Source organism: Eurytemora carolleeae, unplaced genomic scaffold (assembly GCF_000591075.1).
Source record: "Eurytemora carolleeae unplaced genomic scaffold, Eaff_2.0 scaffold557, whole genome shotgun sequence".
Classification (NCBI taxonomy): Eukaryota; Metazoa; Arthropoda; class Copepoda; order Calanoida; family Temoridae; genus Eurytemora; species Eurytemora carolleeae.
Genome location: NW_019396471.1, coordinates 109754 through 130135, shown reverse-complemented (window position 1 = coordinate 130135; position 20382 = coordinate 109754). Strand labels below are relative to the sequence as shown.

The 20382-nt window shown below is 32.3% G+C and overlaps 1 protein-coding gene across 3 annotated transcripts in view; it reads right to left on the bottom strand.

Annotated features, from left to right (window-relative positions):
- The window catches only part of LOC111703908 (FMRFamide receptor), a 31374-nt gene that overhangs the window by 7397 nt on the left and 3595 nt on the right, over positions 1-20382 (bottom strand). The window contains exons 2-8 of one of the 3 annotated variants that reach the window (XM_023475994.1): positions 19112-19192; positions 16151-16305; positions 13161-13251; positions 6837-6922; positions 4117-4183; positions 2468-2523; positions 1610-1677 (exon numbers count right to left, since the gene is read on the bottom strand). In XM_023475994.1, coding sequence (XP_023331762.1) covers positions 1610-1677; positions 2468-2523; positions 4117-4183; positions 6837-6922; positions 13161-13251; positions 16151-16305; positions 19112-19192 — 604 coding nt within the window. The other 2 variants (XM_023475995.1, XM_023475996.1) reach the window with 2 other exon arrangements.

Here is a 20382-nt window from a genome sequence, read left to right as displayed (position 1 = left end):
TAGGGCATAAATGAAATATCAAATTTTTGTAAATCCCAAAAAAAAAGTTTCAGTTGAATTAAAGATTTCAAGTTTAATGTCTTTGAAAATGTTCACCTTTTTTACACGCATTTTCAGATATTCCTGGTGTAGAATGCCGCAAATAATTCCAAGTTTAAAGAACTTCAATCTTTTTTTTAACTATAGTGAAAACCAAAGAATTTTTCCGGGTGGTTCCATGGGGAAGGCAGAGGTATGCCGAATATTTTGCTATTTATTTTGTATCGCGAGGATTAGCCATTACGGAGGCAGAAGACATTTAAGTTTTACCTAAATAAAGTTTGACATCATTCTCCTGGGTTTGAAGAATCCAACATAATATAATCATTGAATTGAATACTTTGGTCCATTCATATTTTTTGCCTTAACGTGGCCAGATTTTTAAAAAAAAGCTTTATCTTTATCTTTAAGAATTGGAAACTTTTTAACACAAAATAATCGAAGGACGAGGATTCCGAGGTGGTTCGGACGAGAAAATGAGGAGATTGTGTTGTTTAGATCAAGGTTTCAAGGGTACTGTTGAAAATCGGGCATTGCCATCTTTGCAGAGGATGCGTAGGAGAATCGCAGGCGTTCAACGATACATATAAAACATCTATCTGATGTTCCTGTCTCGAGAAATTGATATAAAACTGTATCAAATTTATACAAAAATTCATATATATACAATTTTGTATAAAAGTTGTAGTATTAAGCAGATCATATTCAACAAATACGCTACCAATCTGAAAACGACGATATCCAAAGGAGCCTAATAATCTCAGGTTTGCACCTTTTATAATTTTTTAATATTTACTTTGCATTTTTAAAGATATGATTGATAATATGATTAGATATAGTCCATATAGTCCGTATTATACGTCACCAGAACTTCAGTATCATTGTCACTTGATACAGCAGGAACTCATGTGACCGGTATGTAATAATATTATCAATTATATCTATTAAAAATGAAATAAAATGCAAATAATTATTATATGAGCAAACCTAAGATTCTCAGGCTCCTGTGGGATATCATCGTTTTTAGATTGGTTGTGTATTTGTTGAATATGATCTGTTAAATACTACAACTTTTATACAAAATTGTATATTTACGAATTTTCGTATAAATGGCACAGTTTTATATCAATTTCTCGAGACAGGAACATCAGATAGATGTATTATATGTATCGTTCAACGCCTGAGGTTCTCAGGTTTCATTCTATACCCCCTTTCACTTTTCCTTTACAGTCCCATTAAATGTCCTTGTTGCCAGTGTAATTAAATCAGAATTTAGATCAATCTAATGAAAACATTTCGTGAGATATCCTTTGGTAGCAAAAAAAATCGTTTGATGTAGGCGGTAGCACAAAAAATCGTTTAACTAAGATTAAGTCATACAGACACACTTCATAAATTTTTAAATGATTAATATTTTTACAATTGTTTTTGTAATCTGTAGATTAGACAATTAACTATTCAGGCTCTGTGATCTTTTCTCCTTTGCCAATTTTTTTGTTCACTTTCTTTGGGTCAAAAATATTTTTGATATTATTGCAATTATGTAGATAGTGTAATGTTTGTTGTTTACCTGCATTTTCTTTATTGTTTTGAAGATTGATATGTTGAGAAAGAGAAGGATGGTGTAAGGAAGGATTCCTAAGATAAACAGTTAAAGAAATTTATTTGCTTTGCTTTGAATCCATTACATCTTAATGGGAGTGACCGGCTGGACATGGTAGCTGAGCTGAGAGTGCAGTTTTGTGGAGACATTTGTCAAGATTCATTTGAGACCTATGAGGTGTTTTTACGGTTTATAAAGAAAGAGAGCAGATTCAATCTTTAAAATCCTTCTGGATTGTTCATTCTGGAGAAATTATTTTGAGAATTAAAAAAAAGAGGATTTTAAAGACTAATTTTCCTCTCTTACACCGTACAAACGTCTTAAATGTCTTAAATGATTTCTAACGATTTCTCTACAATACTGCATTCTTAGCTCAACTACCTTGTCTAGCCAGACACTCCCTTGAACTTTGATGGTTAAGGTGATGGATATTGAAAAATATTTTTCGTTCTCGAAAGGTACTTATGTAAATGGAAAAATATGTTTTATTTTTGAAAAATATTAGCATGCAATGGTGCAACTAATCAAATGTTTATGTTTTAATTTTTTAAGTGCTTATCAAATATTTGAATAGTAGACCAATTCTCCCTTCAATGAAAGGGTTAAGAAGTAGTAAAGTAAGATATGCTATATTGGGGTATTAAATAATCTAAATAATAAAAAAGCAGATTACAAATACAAAGCTCAAATTTTGTACCATGAAACCTGTGATATTCAATTTTTTTTTAAATTCACATTTTGAAATAAGAAAAGAATAAAAAGGCTTTGTAAATAAGGTTTGATATGAGGCAAGTGTTCCTTTTCTTCGCCATGGTTTTATTTTACCTAATACGATTAGATTTGCCCACATAATGTATAGGTTAACATAGTTCTCGTTCAACCTACACAATAATAATAGTATTCAACTATTTGACCACATAATGTATAGGTTAACATAGTTCTCGTTCAACCTACACAATAATAATAGTATTCAACTATTTGACCACATAATGTATAGGTTAACATAGTTCTCGTTCAACCTACACAATAATAATAGTATTCAACTATTTGACCACATAATGTAGAGGTTAACATAGTTCTCGTTCAACCTACACAATAATAATAGTATTCAACTATTTGACCACATAATGTATAGGTTAACATAGTTCTCGTTCAACCTACACAATAATAATAGTATTCAACTATTTGACCACATAATGTATAGGTTAACATAGTTCTCGTTCAACCTACACAATAATAATAGTATTCAACTATTTGACCACATAATGTATAGGTTAACATAGTTCTCGTTCAACCTACACAATAATAATAGTATTCAACTATCTGACCACATAATGTATAGGTTAACATAGTTCTCGTTCAACCTACACAATAATAATAGTATTCAACTATCTGACCACATAATGTATAGGTTAACAGAGTTCTCGTTCAACCTACACAATAATAATAGTATTCAACTATTTGGAGAACTCGGCCTTGCCCAATTTCATATTTTACTCTTTAGTATTAAAGGGATTGACCGGCTATGTAAGGTAGTTGAACTGAGTATGCAGTGTTGTGGAAAACTTCTCTCGGATTCATTTGAGACATATTAAACTTTTTAAAGATCTGTTAATCCTGAGTTTGAGCGCAAATTCGATGTTAAAAACTCCATCTTTGGGGGTGGGTACGTTTTCAGAATTAGTTTTTTAAATTATTAAATAACGACGACATAAAATGTTAAAAAGTTCTACAAAAAAACTTCAGACGTCATGTTGAGAAAATAAAAAAATAATCTTATCATCGAAAATAAGTAATCTTGTTCAATTATTAGTTTCTATTATCTCATTATTCTGGTTTCTCACTAGGTACAAAGATCTTTTGCAGATTTTCTAGAATTTTTATTGAAAAACGAGATTTGAAGAATTTGAAAAAATCTGCAAATAAATTCAAAGAAAAAACGAAATTCAATATAATAATGAAAACGATATAATCGGTTTTAACATTGATTTATTGACAAATTTTTTTTGAGAAATATGGTCCCTACCATCCAATTAGATTACTGTATAATTTTTACTTTATTTATCGTTGTCGTTATTTAATAATTAAAAAAAACTAATTCTGAAAACGTATCAACCCCCAAAGTAGGAGTTTTGAACATCGAATTTGCGCTCAAACTCAGAATTTACAGATCTTCAAAAAGTTTAATATGTCTCAAATGAATCCGAAAGAAGTTTTCCACAACGCTGCATACTCAGTTCAACTACCTTACATAGCCGGTCACTCCCTTTAAATGATCATTTTAGTTATAGTGCCCGGTGTTGCCCCTGGTGCTTCAATTTTTATTTTTTTTCGGCACCCAGAGGTTTTCTCAATAATGTCAGCCAATTTGTTCAAGTCATTAGGCCAGCTAAAGCTAAATAGCTAAATAGAATGTTGATATTACGTATACAGTCCCTTTTACTGACTAAATGTCGTCTTCAATATATACTTGCCTTAGTTTGGTTGGTTGAAGGGAGTATAAAGTAATATTAGAATCCTCCAACGTTGAATTCTCTAACTCTAAAATATTAATTATAACAATTATTCATATCCAAATTTCTTAAAAATAAAAAAAGCAAAAAAAAAATCTCAGTTCAGAAAAAAAAATTTTCTCATCAGTTTTTAAAGATACATGAAAACATTCTGGTTGGTGTACTGCATTTTGTTATTTACATTAACCAGTTCTTTTTGAAATACTTATACTAAATCTGTCTAGATGAATTGATACATGTATACTTGACTTATCTAGTAGAATAAACATTACGACGAAGCATGAGACAAAATACAATTTTATTTTAAGGAGCTTAACATTTCATATTTTTAAAAGTATAATTAAGGAAAGGCATGAAAGGGACTGTAAGCGTAATTTTAAGTGCCTCTATATGCAAAGATGACAATGTCCGATTCACAACAGTGTTCTTGAAGGCCTTGTCTGATCAGATCAAATATGAATTAGACAGCAATTTTTAGAATTTTGTAAACTGATTTTTTTTCTGTTGTTTCTTTGCTAAAGTGACTTGCGCATTTAATGTGCAGGAAAAACATATTGGAATTATCAGAAATAAACATTTTAAAACCTGGAGAATCGACAATATCTTCCACATTATTGATAAAAAGTACCGATTTGAATCGAGCATTGTCATCTTTACATGGGGGGTCAGTAAACAGCTATTATAATGCATCTTAGTATAAATATAATCCTTCTGTGTCCGAATTTAATGAATTTGAGGCGCGTCTAAAATCCGCCAAAAACCGTGTTCAATTGAGCGCCGGCTTAAATCTCGAAACATATGCAATTTTAAGTGGAACCAACCATATTTGAGCAGCGGCTTAAACTTATTTTCGTTTTTATTTTATTGAATTGTGGCAGAACTAATCAACATTTAAATATAAAAAAGGTTTGAATTAATTTATTTTGTGAATATTCAAATTTAGCAATTATGATATAGCTTGGTTAGTACATTTTCTATGTTTTCAGAAAACAATCAATTGTAATTGTTAAAATGTTAAAAGTGTTTTCAACTAAATTGATTAGATTTAAATTTTAAAAAGTCATCAGATTTCCATTTAAAACTTTTAAAAACCTCGTAAACTAGGACTTGACTGAGATTTTTTTAAACTCAGAGATTGATTTTATATTGAACCCTTGATATCGATATCCATGCAGGGTCCTTTTTAAGTTTGAGAATAGAAATGCTTGATCCCTCAATAGTCAATAAGAGTTGTCCCTGTAGAGTATGACCATCACAGAATATATAAGAATAATTAAATTGCTCCTAAAGTCAGCATTAGTTTACTTGTAAACTACCCCAAAATCAAAATTGGGGTTGTATGTTATTTTTTTATGTTTCTGTGCGCCAAGCATAAAAAATAAAAATGTCACTTGCCAAAAATCCAGACAACATGTTTTTTCTGTGCGCCTTTGCGTTCTCAAGTGCAAAGATTCAGCTCTCTCAAAAAAATTGATTTCATTTGTAAAAATCATGTTTCTGTGCGCCGCGCAGATAAACTTCAAAATTACACTTGATTAAAAAAATCTGGACTGCATTTTTTTTATGCGTCGGTCCGTTTTTATTCAGATGTTTCAATTTCCTCAACATAACGTAACAATTTACAAGTTTTACAAACTTTACAATTTTGTAAACAAAAATCATATACAGTATTATACAAAAAAGTAGCAAGACAAATTTGACCCAATCCGGTCATAAAACACCTTTAGGACCATGTCACAATTCACAACAAATATGGCTGAGCAATTATTCAAATAGAAGATTCAAGAAAGTTCAATGTTTGAAAAATGTTGTAACTTGCGCACTGTTCGAATTTACAGTTTATGAGTACATACAAGAAAGAATAATCACATCAAACAAATTTTTATAGAAATTGACAGAGGCTTCTTGTCAGAAATATACAAAAAATCCGTTTGGTTCTTTTGTAAATTATTTTTTTTTAGCCTTTTAAAAGCATTTTACTTTATATTGGACTTTTGCAAACAATTTCAAAAAAACACAAAAAAGGCAATATGCCAGATTCAGGAAAGTTTCCGCCAGATCCCTTAAAAACCCGAGGCAGGGCAACGGATACAATTTAAACGGACAACGGGCGGTCGCAGGGTGCACGAATCCGACAAATTTTAGAATTCAGAACTAGGAGGCAGCCTAGTTCAGGTGTTGAAGGGGTACCCTCAAGGTTCAGCCAGAAACACGATTTTGACAAATGAAATCAATCTTTTGAGTGAGTTGAATCTTTGTACTTGAAAACGCACAGAAAAAAAACATGTGGTCCGGAATTTTCATCAAGTGTTATTTTGATCTATTATGGGCGGCGCACAGAAACACAATTAATTCAACGGAACTTTTACCAACATTAAGTTATAAATTGAGATAAAAATCTGTTTTCACTAAACCTATACATCAATAACAATACAGATAGAACACTAGATGTCGTCTCTTAAGATTTAGGGGTTTTAAGTTCACACCAACCCTGAGGCAGAAGTCCAAAAATGTTACGAGCATGTCCCGTTGAAAGACAAGACAGAGAGTTATCATACGCGTAACTCCTTTGGACTTCTGCCTGAGGGTTATTGTGATCGAAAAACACTTAAATCTAGAAAAGGCTAATTCTAGTGTTCTTTCTGTATTGTTATTGATCAATGAATAAACCAATTACTTACGATAGTTTATCTGTAGAACCCTGAGTTCAAAATATCTAGGCAGAGTGTAGAGAAAGCTGATAGTTCCGATTGGAAGTAGGTAGTACCTGAATACAGTATTTGTTTGTTTAATTTTGTTTGTTTGTCAGTTCATAACTCGGTAACCTCTGTCCAGGGGCGTATTCAGGAACTTGTCCAGGGGGGGCTTAAATTTTGTTCTTTCCAGGGGGGGGGGCTCAGCACCCGTTGGAGCCTGATAACCCCCTGAAATTAATAGATTTCACTGGTCCAGGGGGGTTCTTAGCCCCAATAGCCCACCCTGAATACGCCTCTGCCTCTGTCTCTGTGTTTGTATCCAATAATATTGTATGGGATCTCCGTGTTCCCAAGGAAGGTTTATGAATGATCAAAATTTTAAAAACTTGTGTTAAAAGTTTTTTATTTTTGTAAATTTTGAAAATGCGCGAAAATAGAACAATGAAATAGAAGATGTGTGTGAAGCGCCCGTAAAGCCTAATTTAAATATATAATACACAATAAAAGGGGATTTTTCATTTGGCGTACTATCCCATTTTTATATTGTCTGTATGTGTACGTTACAGCTTGCTTAACCAGGTTCTCAGTCGGCCTGGCATTTGAAACGACCCGGAGTTTCTGCAGTGAATATAATCTTATAAAATCCTCAAACATATATTCAAATACACATTAATCTTTAATTTTGAATCGATGATTCAAGATTTGAACCTACACGCGGTAGGTAGTTCAGCGACCCTGCTTAAAGTTCATAAAATTCCATCCAAGGATACATTAAAAGTATTTGTTAACGGTCATGATCCCGATGGACTTGCAAATTTATTAAATTTTTTAAAAGAAGATTATATAAAAACCAATTTGGAAAAAAATGCAAAATTTCAATTAAGGCAGGAACTACTTTTTCTGTAAAAGAATGTTTAATTACCAAGGTTCCTTCGATCATACAAAAAAAATTAAGTTGGTGTTTTGTAAGCTTTAGGGAACGTAAAATGTCATTAATTTATTCTACAATGAGATAAATATCAAGATACTTGTAATTTGATAAATACTTTATAAATACAAAATGAAAGAACAAAATATGAATCTTATCCAATATATTTTCCGACTTCCTATGATTGTTCAAAACTGCACAGAAATAAATCGTCTATGTCAAAGTTAATGATAAATATTTAATATCTCACTATGCTAATTTCACAAAGAAAATGGACAACATTTTATCTTTCTTGTCGCTTCGCGTCAATCTTTCTCGCGTCGTTCCATTAAGAAAAGTAACCTTTACACCTTTGACTGATCAAGCATGACAGAGCTATCACTTTTTATCTCCAATTACACTTTTGTAATGATAACTTTATGAAACTATCGTGTACTTTATCATTCTTCCTCACTTTATTGTGAATTTCATATTTTGCTATTAAGTTAACTTAGCTTTACATTTTAGCACATGTTCTATTAAGTTTGGTTCTCAGATTTTCTCCATAAAATAGGATAATTCCAAAATATTTTTTTTAATTGAAATGAAAATAGAATTGAAATCAACTTTATATTTTGACTTTTGCTTTATTTCAAAGCTTATTTGATCTAGAAATAGTAATTGAAATAAAACAAGCACACAAACGTTTCATAAAATTACCTTATAACACACGACGTGCCATAAATTTTTGAACTTAAATTTTCTCTATATCTTGAAGGTTCTTGCCTTTTTAGATTATATTTTGTCCATCGCTAAAGCTTGGGACAACATTATATCTAGAAAGGCTTAAACCTGCTCGAAAAAGAGAACATTTCTGCCCAAAAACTTTATAACTCTGCGAACCAAAACAACAATGTCATATAAATAAGTGTTATTTTTATCTATTTTAATTTTTCTATTAAAAAATATTATCTTTTCTTTGAATACGGGGAGGGCTAACTAAAAACTTAAAGGGAGTGCCCGGCTATGTAAGGTAATTGAACTGAGTATATCTCAAATGAATCCGAAAGAAGTTTTCCACAACACTGCATACTCAGTTCAACTACCTTCCATAGCCGGTCACTCCCTTTAAGTCAAGCAGCACTATATGTTATCAATATTTACTTTCTAATTTGTTTGTTTGGATTAATTTTCAAACCAGTTTTCACCCAATCATTAAATGTAATTTTTGTTGTTAAATGCCCTGGGGGAAATGATTTTAAAGGGACTGTAAGCGTAATAAACCTGGCATTTCAGATTTACAACCTTTGCTTGATCAAGGATTTGGTAGATATTGTTATTTATATAGCGGTAAATTAAATCAAGTGTCAAGAAGAGATCCAAGGTGTGATGCTCGGATTGTAAGTTGGCTCTTGGCTGGCTCTTCCGCAGCGTAAATGCGGCTAACATAAAATACATACACGTAATATATGTCTCTGAAAAAATAGACCAATTTCGAAACATCAAAGTTCTTAAAAGAAGGCCAGAAGTTAACAAACAGGAAAAATTCCTATCAAAGAAGAAAAGATGTACACTATCTCAACTTAGATCAGAATATAGTATCCTACCTCAATTCTTACATGTCTAGGATAGATAGCAACGTACAAAATATCTGCCCAAACTGCAGGGAGCTCCACATGACACAAACTACATATTCAACTTAGATCAGGATACAGTATCCTACCTAAACTCATACTCTGGGATAGACAGAAACATACAAAATATCTTCCCAAACTGCAGGGAGCTCCACATGACACAAACTACATATTCAACTTAGATCAGGATACAGTATCCTACCTCAACTCTTACATGTCTAGGATAGACAGAAACATACAAAATATCTGCCCAAACTGCAGGGAGCTTCACATGACACAAACTACATATTCAACTTAGATCAGGATATAGTATCCTACCTCAACTCATACTCTGGGATAGACAGCAACATACAAAATATCTGCCCAAACTGCAGGGAGCTCCACATGACACAAACTACATATTCAACTTAGATCAGAATATAGTATCCTACCTCAACTCATACATGTCTAGGATAGACAGCAACATACAAAATATCTGCCCAAACTGCAGGGAGCTCCACATGACACAAACTACATATTCAACTGCCCATCCAAAACCACCCACCTAACCCCAAGCAGTGCGAGTGTACACTTGCACAGAGAGTACAGGTTGTCCCACAAAACATGACAGTTGTTAAATAGTTTAGAATGTCTTTTTCCATAATTTGTTGGTACCAAAGATCAATAAAAGCATTATATGGGAGTCATGTTATATTAAAATTGATTTCAAAGTAAAAGATAATAAAGCAAAAGGATGTTTTAACTAAAAATAACGATTTATTAAATGTCATGTTTCGTGGGACACCCTGTAGCTGAAAAATCGTTAAAAAAATTTAAGATAGTGCACTATAACCTTGAGTCTCCTGGCACTCAATCTTTAGCTATACAAATAAGGGTATCTACTCCAAGGTACTAATGCAAGGAAAGTTAATTGCGGTCACGTATACCCTGCGTACATATGGAAACCAGTTCTCTCTGGGCGGACTTTATAAACAAGAATAGATGCATCAGTGTTCGTTCAGTATCCAGGTTAAAAGCATTAAGTTTCGATCATTTTGAAAATTCACATAATAGTTTTCTATGACCAGAATATTTCATAGATTACTTTGTGAAAATGGATTCAATGCCAGGCTGTGACAAACGTCTTGTGTTTACTTTTCCACCCAAAGACAGTACACTGCAGTAGAAAAAAATGTGTACACCTCTGAAATAACTTTCCTTGATCCACCCCATCGTTGTCCATATAAAAGTTTAAAAGGTACTGTTGTGAATCAGATATGCATATTTATAAATGGAAGGTGACTTAAAATTACGCTTACATTCCCTTTATTAAATATTATTGTTGATAAGGTTTATTAAGGGTTCACATACACATAGATCCAGACTGATACAAACTTCTTATTTGCATCCATCGATCGGAAATATTACATAGATTTCGAACCGATATGAGAGCTCATATTACATATCAACTAAAAGATGTTTTTCTTTGTGCCACCCTGTAGATCTGTGGGAGGTGGTGCTCGTTCTCAATTTTCAATAAATATAGCTGTAATCTCTAATCCCCCAATATTAGGAAAAACATTTCAATATTCATTTTTTGACATTTTCAACGCATGCAATGTTATTTCGAAAAAGTTGATTTTATAGGGGAAAAAGTGTTTTAAAAAAAATATTAAGTATAAATCGTCTGAATGACATTTTAAATTCATTAGAAATATTTGATATTTTTTTCAATTTAATAAAGAATACAAACCATTTGAAAAAATTGAAAATTTTATTCCAATTTAAAATATTGTAAATAATTGATTAAAAGGAATAAATTAAAGGGACTGTTCGCGTAATCTTAAGTGACCCTCCATGCAAAGATGGCATTGCCCCATTTACAACGACCGAGATACCCTTTAAAGCTTTGTCTTGTCAAGTATGAATTAGATATCAATGTTTATAATTGTGGCTTCTCTACAAAAGCCGCTTGCGCATTGCTTCTACAGGAAAACATGTAGAAATTGGTAGCTTGTTTAATAGCTATGCTTGTGTCCCTGTGTGGCATTTAGAGCCGGAGTAATAGCTAGATTGATAAACTACGCTTGTGTTCATGTGTGGCATTTAGAGCCGGAGTAATAGCTAGATTGATAAACTATGCATGTGGCCATGTGTGGCATTTAGAGCCGGAGTAATAGCTAGATTGATAAACTATGCATGTGGCCATGTGTGGCATTTAGAGCCGGAGTAATAGCTAGATTGATAAACTACGCTTGTGTTCATGTGTGGCATTTAGAGCCGGAGTAATAGCTAGATTGATAAACTACGCTTGTGTTCCTTTGTGGCATTCAGAGCCAGGTTGGTTGTGTCCTGGTTGACTTGGATAGCGGACTGGTTGAGCCTGGACTGAAACAGTTTGGTTGACGAACTTTTAAGAGTACGGCATTTACTACAAACATATTGGAATAATCAGAAATAAACACTTTTAAGCATGAAAAAGTGATAATAACTTCTATATTATGGATCACAGAAAGGTTTCACGGGAAACATTGGGAATCAGACATTGCCTTACTTGCATGAAGGGTCACTTGAAATAATGTTTACAGTCCCTTAAATAAAGAGAACAGAACATTCTCAATATCTACAGTCTATACCGAAAAAGTGGACCTATTTGCCTCAAATTTTGATTTGGGAACTCGGAAGAACCATGGGAATGTTCTTGGCTTGGTTTTGAGATTCTAAATTGAGTAGGTCGAAATTGTAACTTACGACCAAGTGCGGGTAAACTGCGGGAGTAACCATGAGTACCCTGTGCAATGCTGGGTTACGAAGCTAGAATATAAATATAAAAGCATATTTTCTCTAGTAATTAGAATTGAATTTATCCTAAGGGAAGCTTTACAATTGACAAATTCCCAAGGGGAACTTGCACTTCCTCCATATATATAAATATGGCTTGTCTGTTTTTGTGTTTGTATCTAATAAACTCCAAATTTTGTACGGTCACTTCTATGATCTCAGAGTTGAGCTCAAACCCGAGTAAAGCCCAGTCTTAGCGTCTATTTTCGCCCAAGTAAAGCTCAAGTCAGGACTTGAGCTTTAGCTTTACTTGGTTTAAGATAAAACCAAACTGAACTGAAAATTTAAGAATTGTGGATATTGAGATCAATGCTTGATCTCCTCTTTATATAAATCTTAAGGAAAGTCATATTTGAACATTTAATCTCTTGGCAATTATTTGTCGTGTTGAAATTTGTTATATTTATTAAACAAGCACAAAACAAAATTGGTAAATTAATGTAAAGGTTAAATTTGATAAATTTACAAATCTAAGAAATTGAATGCGTGTGTTTATCATTATTCATTACTAAATCATATTTCTGTTCAAACAATCAGAATGATTAGGTCGACGTAATCAAGGGCAGACCTTGGCGTAATCAAGGGCAGACCTTGGCGTAATCAAGCCTCAAGTTCTGTTTTACTTTAAACATCTCAGCTTGGGGAATGGTTTTGAAGTCAGAATAAAAAAAACATGTTACCTCGAAATAAATTACCATCATCTGAAACGCGAAAATCCGCCAAATTTTACGATATTGTTTTTGTAATTTATGTTGAAAAAGGGGTTATAGAGAACTTAATTTATATTTATAAAATTCCAAAGAGGATTTTACCCTATTTAAATTTGGATTATAAACCTATGCGTTTAATAGTCTATGATGGGTTGGCGCTGTGATTGTAATGCATTTGGTTCCTACTGCTAGAAAATTGTAAAGCATTAAATAAAACATCTGATTTCATCTTTGTTACCATGCTGGCCATTTGTGGGCTATCTTGAAGAATGGATGACACACTGTGATGTAACGTTCCAGGGACATCCCACAGGTCAACATTATAGAGCCTAGATAATTTACAGATTAATCACGGGCAACGCCAAGCACTTCAATTAGTTTAATATTAATCTTGATTAACTTTTTTTATAATTAAAGGGAATGTAGGCGTATTTTCAAATGACCCTTCATTAGAGGGGACTTCCCGTTTTACAGTGGCACGCTTAAAACATTTGACTTAAATGTTGATAAATTTGTCGGAAAACTGTAATTGACGCGTTCAATATAAACTTAACACTGCTGACTTTACATATTTTTCTCGAAATTTCAGAAATCTAGTTTATTGTTTTTTTCCTAAACCAGTTTTTAAAGTTTCTAACTTCTAGAAATTGAATAGTAGATCTTCTTAAATTTCAATTATCTTGAAAATAGGTGATCAATAAATACAAGAGATTCTGAAAACAAATAAGAATAATTCCCTCATCCTTGAACAATCAACGTTTAACAGATACTATATAATGTAGCGGGCGCAACCTACAAATAAAAGGTCATTTAAAATTACGGCACCATTCCCTTTCGATAAACAAAATTTAAAATATTATTAATTTTTGGATATTTTATAACTCTAAGGAGCTATCCACTGGATCGATATGCAGCAATACTAGAATATATAAATATCCCCTGGACCAATATCCAGCACTATACTAGAATGTATAAATATCCCCTGGACCAATATACAGTACTACTACAATGTATAAATATCCCCTATGACCAATATACAGTACTACTAGAATATATAAATATCCCCTGGACCAATATACAGTACTACTAGAATATATAAATATCCCCTGGACAAATAAATAAATATCCCCTGGACAAATAAATAAATATCCCCTGGACCAATATCCAGCACTACTAGAACATATAAATATCCCCTGGACCAATATGCAGCACTATTAGAATGTATAAATATCTCCTGGACCAATATACATTACTACTAGAATATATAAATATCTCCTGGACCAATATACAGTACTACTAGAATGAATAAATATCCCTTGGACCAATATGCAGCACTACTAGAATTTATAAATATCCCCTGGACCAATATACAGTACTACTAGAATGAATAAATATCCCCTGGATCAATATACAGTACTACTAGAATGTATAAACATCCCCTGGACCAATATACAGTACTACTAGAATATATAAATATCCCCTGGACCAACATACAGTACTACTAGAATCTAAAAATATCCCCTGGACAAATATGCAGCACTACTAGAATATATAAATATCCCCTGGACCAATATACAGTACTACTAGAAAATATAAATATCCCCCGGACCAATATGCAGTACTACTAGAATATATAAATATCCCCCGGACCAATATGCAGTACTACTAGAATATATAAATATATCCTGGACTAATATGCAGTACTACTAGAATATATAAATATCCCCTGGACCAATATACAGCACTACAAGAATATATAAATATCCCCTGGTCCAATATGCAGCACTACTAAAATTTTAAATATCCCCTGTACCAATATGCAGCACTACTAGAATATAAAAATATCCCCTAGACCAATATGCAGCACTTCTATAATAAATAAATATCTCCTGGACCAATATCCAGCACTACTAGAATATATAAATATCCCCTGGTCCAATATGCAGCACTACTAGAATGTATAAATATCCCCTGGACCAATATGCAGTACTACTAGCATATATAAATATCCCCAGGACCAATATGCAGCACTGCTTTAATATATAAATATCCCCTGGACCAATATGCAGCACTAAAAGAATATATAAATATCCCCTGGGCCAATATGCAGCACTACTAGAATATATAAATAACCCCTGGACCAATATGCAGCACTACTAGAATGTATAAATATCCCCTGGACCAATATGCAGCACTACTAGAATATATAATTATCCCCTGGACCAATATGCAGTACTACTAGAATATTTAAATATCCACTGGACCAATATGCAGTACTACTAGCATATATAAATATCCCCTGGACCAATATGCAGTACTACTGGAATATATAAATATCCCCTGGACCAATATGCAGTAGTACTGGAATATATAAATATCCCCAGGACCAATATGCAGTACTACTAGAATATATAAATATCCCCTGGACCAATATGCAGCATTACTAGAATATATGAATATCCCCTGGACCAATATGCAGCATTACTAGAATATATAAATATCCCCTGGACCAATATGCAGCACTTCTAGAATATATAAACATCCCCTGGACCAATATGCAGCACTACTAGAATATATAAATATCCCCTGGACCAATATGCAGTACAACTAGAATATATAAATATCCCCTGGACCAATATCCAGCACTACTAGAATAAAAAAATATCCCCTGGACCAATAATCAGCACTACTAGAATATATAAATATCTCCTGGACCAATATACAGTACTACTAGAATATATAAATATCCCCTGGACCAAAATTCAGTACTACTAGAATGTATAAATTTTCAATAATGATAAGGAATATTGTATTTAAGGAAAACTTATTCTAAAGTTTTTTTTCTCATTTTTTTACGTATACTGGTAACTGCAAGTTTTTGATTTTAAGTGAAAAGATACTTTTAACCTGTATGTGCTAGTGGTAGCATGAATGTGACACTGTATGCGAACATATGTCTAGTACCTGTTAACCCTGTATGTGCTAATGGTAGCATGAATGTGACACTGTATGCGAACATATGTCTAGTACCTGTTAACCCTGTATGTGCTAGTGGTAGCATGAATGTGACACTGTATGCGAACATATGTCTAGTACCTGTTAACCCTGTATGTGTTAGAGGTAGCATGAATGTGACACTGTATACGAATATATGTCTAGTACCTGTTAACCCTGTATGTGCTAATGGTAGCATGAATGTGACACTGTAAGCAAATATATGTGTAGTACCTGTTAACCCTGTATGTGCTAGTGGTAGCATGAATGTGACACTGTAAGCGAACATATGTGTGGTGGATATATCTGGCCAAAGAAGTGGACAGCTGAATACCCAGGCACTAGAGGCTAGATACAGTAGATCACTGAGTGCCAAACTCATCATTAGCCTAGAGAACATATAGTTAGATATACAGAACACATAGTTTGACATAAAGAACATGTAGTAAGATGTACAAAAAATACAAAACATATAGATATAAAGAACATAAAGTTACATATACAGAACATATAGATATGCAAAACATTTTGAAATACACAACATAAAGATAGATATACAGAACATATAGATATACACAACATATAGTTAGATATACATAACATATAGTTAAATATACAGAGCATATAGATGTACACAACATATAGTAAGATATAAAGAACATAAAGTTAGATACAACGAATATATAAATTGAAAATATATCTAAATATACAGAACATATAGCTAGATATATATTAAGAATATACAGTTAAAATATAAATAACATATGCTAGATATTAGGAACATTTAATTAAATAAAGAGAACGTATCGCTATAGATGTATTCGATATAAAGAACATATCCTAAGGAACATAGAACAGAATTATAAAATATGGAACAACAGACTCAGCGTAAGATATAATTGTCACTAAGAAAGGTAAGATGTAGGAACTTATAGGATGTCTCAGTTAACATGTAGAATTTTTTCATGAACACAATCATTGCAGTATACCAATTTAAACATGTAATATTGAAAGTGCCTGGGCTTGAGATTTTCATAATCTGGTCTACCTTTTTTGTACTGTCAAAATTGACAATGATATTGAAAAATTAGTAAAAATTGTAATTTACTTAACCCTATTACAGCGGGGGGGGGGGTCAATTTGGCCCCCCCCCCTGTAGTTTTTTTTACATAACTCAAAAAGTATTGGTCTGTGGCTGTTGAAATTTTCTGACTTTTCTTACATACCCAAAGCCCTCCCTTTAGGCCTAAAACCGGGCATTAATACTAACTGCCTAAGTCCTCAGGCACACTGCCTGAATGACTGCTTTTGCCTGTAACAAACTAAATCTTTGTTATGACCCTTTTCACTTGTCAGATTTTGATAAAATTTAGCTTTTTGGAAAGCCTATGACATAAGGAAACGGATTGCACAAGTTTTGCGAAAAAAAAATTGCAAATTTTTTGCAAACAACCTGTCAAAGAAAGTTTGCACATTTCTAGTTTTTCTTGATTAAAAATCAGGTTATTTAAAATTTTGCACAAATTTTTGCATATTTGAAATGGCATGGTCAAGGGCTTTTCAAAAATGTATAATTTGTCATTTTTTGGACAATGTTTTTTTGGAAAACAATTTTACTATAAAACTGGATTTTGCGATAAAAAATTCAATTTTCGCAAATTTGCAAATTTTTTTTCAGATTCTAAAAGTAGAGCACAAGAGCTTTCTAATGATGTATTATTTGTCATATTTGGACATAAAACATGGGATTTAGAGGGGGGGGTCAAATTGACCCCCCCCCCAGCGTATCCTGGTTTTCAAGTACCCCAGCAGGGATAGGGTTAATAAATAAAAATTTTCTTATTATCTAATATATTCGTCAATTTTTAAGACACGAGAAAGGTATATATATATATACTTTCTCTGCTATTTATTAAATATAAGAAATCAAAGACGACTTTCAAGTTTTCGCTTAATTTCCATGTTTATTGGGACACCCTGTAGCTAATATTTTAATAATCAACGAAAGTGTTATGTAAGCACGCTAATCTACCCACATTGTGTAAGTGTTTTAATACTTATGCAGTACGTCTTGCATTTGACATGTGTTCTAATAGAAAATATAAAAACAGTCTGTAAAATCATAAAAACAACTTAACTATATATTTAAGGTGTTTGGGTAGAGATAGGCACGTTCAACTTTTTCCATTTCGTTCTTTAATCGTTCGTGAACGACCCATTTCGTTCTTTTTTTCTATCGTTAAAAAATTGATTTCGTTCGTTCTCAAAATTATCATTCATTTTCTTACTGAACGATCGTTTAATGAAACCGTTCGCGCTTTCGTTTTTTTCATTCGTTTTTAGAAAACGATAATTTTTTCTTTCTCTGAACGATCCATTTACAATTCTGAACGACAAACTTTTTTACAAACCAATTTCTATGTTTTCAAAAAGTGTGTTCGTTCATAAAAATTATGTCCATTTCTTTTTTTAGGAACTAGAAATTAAGAATCATTAAGAATCATATAGTGTGGTGATTTTTATTTGAGGTTTACATTAAGAAGCATACATGTCAAGTATATTATTTGACCACTTCAGTTTTCATCGTGGATTATCTAAAAACCTATATTTATAGAAAACCTTTGCAGAAATTCATGAAAAATTTCTTTTAAAGTGAGTATAAGCAGAGTTTCAAGTGACCTGCCTTTTGTAGAATGGCATAACCGATTTACAACGATACCCTTTTAACCTTTTTATTATAAAGTATGATTCTACATCGATGTTTGAACAAAGGTTAGAAGAGATACCGTTGTGAATCAATAATTTAATATTTTTAAATAATTTTTGAATAAACATTTTAATCTTTTTAAATGTTCTTGATTGGATATTATAATGGTTGTTATTGTACTAGTTTGTTAGAGCTAGGCATTACTTTGTTAAGTATCATGTTTACATAAATTTTTCTGCCACTCCACCTTCTCTTCCTATCGTCCAGCCCCCCCCCCCCCCTGTCACTAAACTGTTCTAGGGAAAATTATGAAAACCTGGCCTCACAGATTAATTTTCCCTCACGAGGACTGTTCTTTTTTTTGTGATATTTATATTGTATAAACTCAAAATCTTCGTGAAATACATGATTTGCATAATGTCTCCCTTTAATTTGAAGGTCACATGAAATTACGCTGACGGTCCCTTTGTAAAGTTTTAAAGTTTTACCTTTGAAATGTTTTTTGTTTGAGCTGATATGAACAGAAGATTAGAATAAGGAGAATATTTAGAACTATCCCCAGCAAACAACTAGATTATACATATTCATAAAACAAAAGTTGGTAAAAAAAAAAACACTGTTAGACGACTTATATCACTGTTCATTTCAAGTACTGGGCTTGATCAGCTAAATGACAATATGTACACAAGTAGACTATATCAGGCAAAACCGGGCCTGTACACTAGGGAGATTCAATCAAATTCATCGTTATTTGTATGAAATTATGAATTGAAAATAGGAATTTCTTTCAAACTTCATTCTCGGTAATGTTCTGCACTAAAATTTAAATAAAAAGTTTGTAATTTTGAAATTCAAAAATATTGGTTTTTACTATTTGATTACCTCAAATTTAAAAAAGAAAATTTACTAAATAAAAACATCAAATTGATTATTATCGAAGCTTATGCTGAAATGAACTCAGGAATGCATGACAGGCTATCAGATAATTGATTTAGAGAAAATCAAATAACTCTTTAATTTCAATTTCATAACTTTTATACAGTGGGACTGATAAAACTATGAGATGGAAGGAAAGCATTTAACCAATCTAGTTTATGTTTGCTAAGTTTTATATATCACAAATGTGTAAAGTACACCTACCTACAGTATGGAAACAGTACAACAAAATGGCCGTTTAACACTTTTTTTGAGTAAATTCCACTCTATTTATAATCTATTCTCTTTGACTTAAGAGGAGCAATCCGAAACAATTTTTATTAATAAATATGAAAACTGAGAAGCTTAAAATTTGAGTTTGTTGCAAAGTTCAATTCCTTTAGTTTGCCGTTTATGTGAATTGTGCAGGAAGTAATAAGATCAATATTTACTATTCGAATCCGGGACTCATAAAACTGGAAAATGGAAGAAAAACATTTAACCAATCTAATTTATGTTTGCTAAGCTTTAAGACTTGTTAGAAAGTAAAACAGCTTTGAGACAGCTAAGGGGCAGGCAAAAAGGGGAAAAACCCTAAAAACCATAGAAAATTGAGGTATATATAGAATATATTATATTTAAATTCTATTTTAAGAATGGATTAAAACATTTTCCCTGTGAAGACTTTATAATTAAATAAATGTTTAGTTAAATAAAGATAATTATTTTGTTTTGGCACCCAGGTAGCTTGGAATTTGCTAGTGGGGAGAGGAGGGGCATTTGTTTGGACCAGAACCATAGTAAAGGTCAAAATTAATGACTCATTATGTGTTATAGTTTCTCT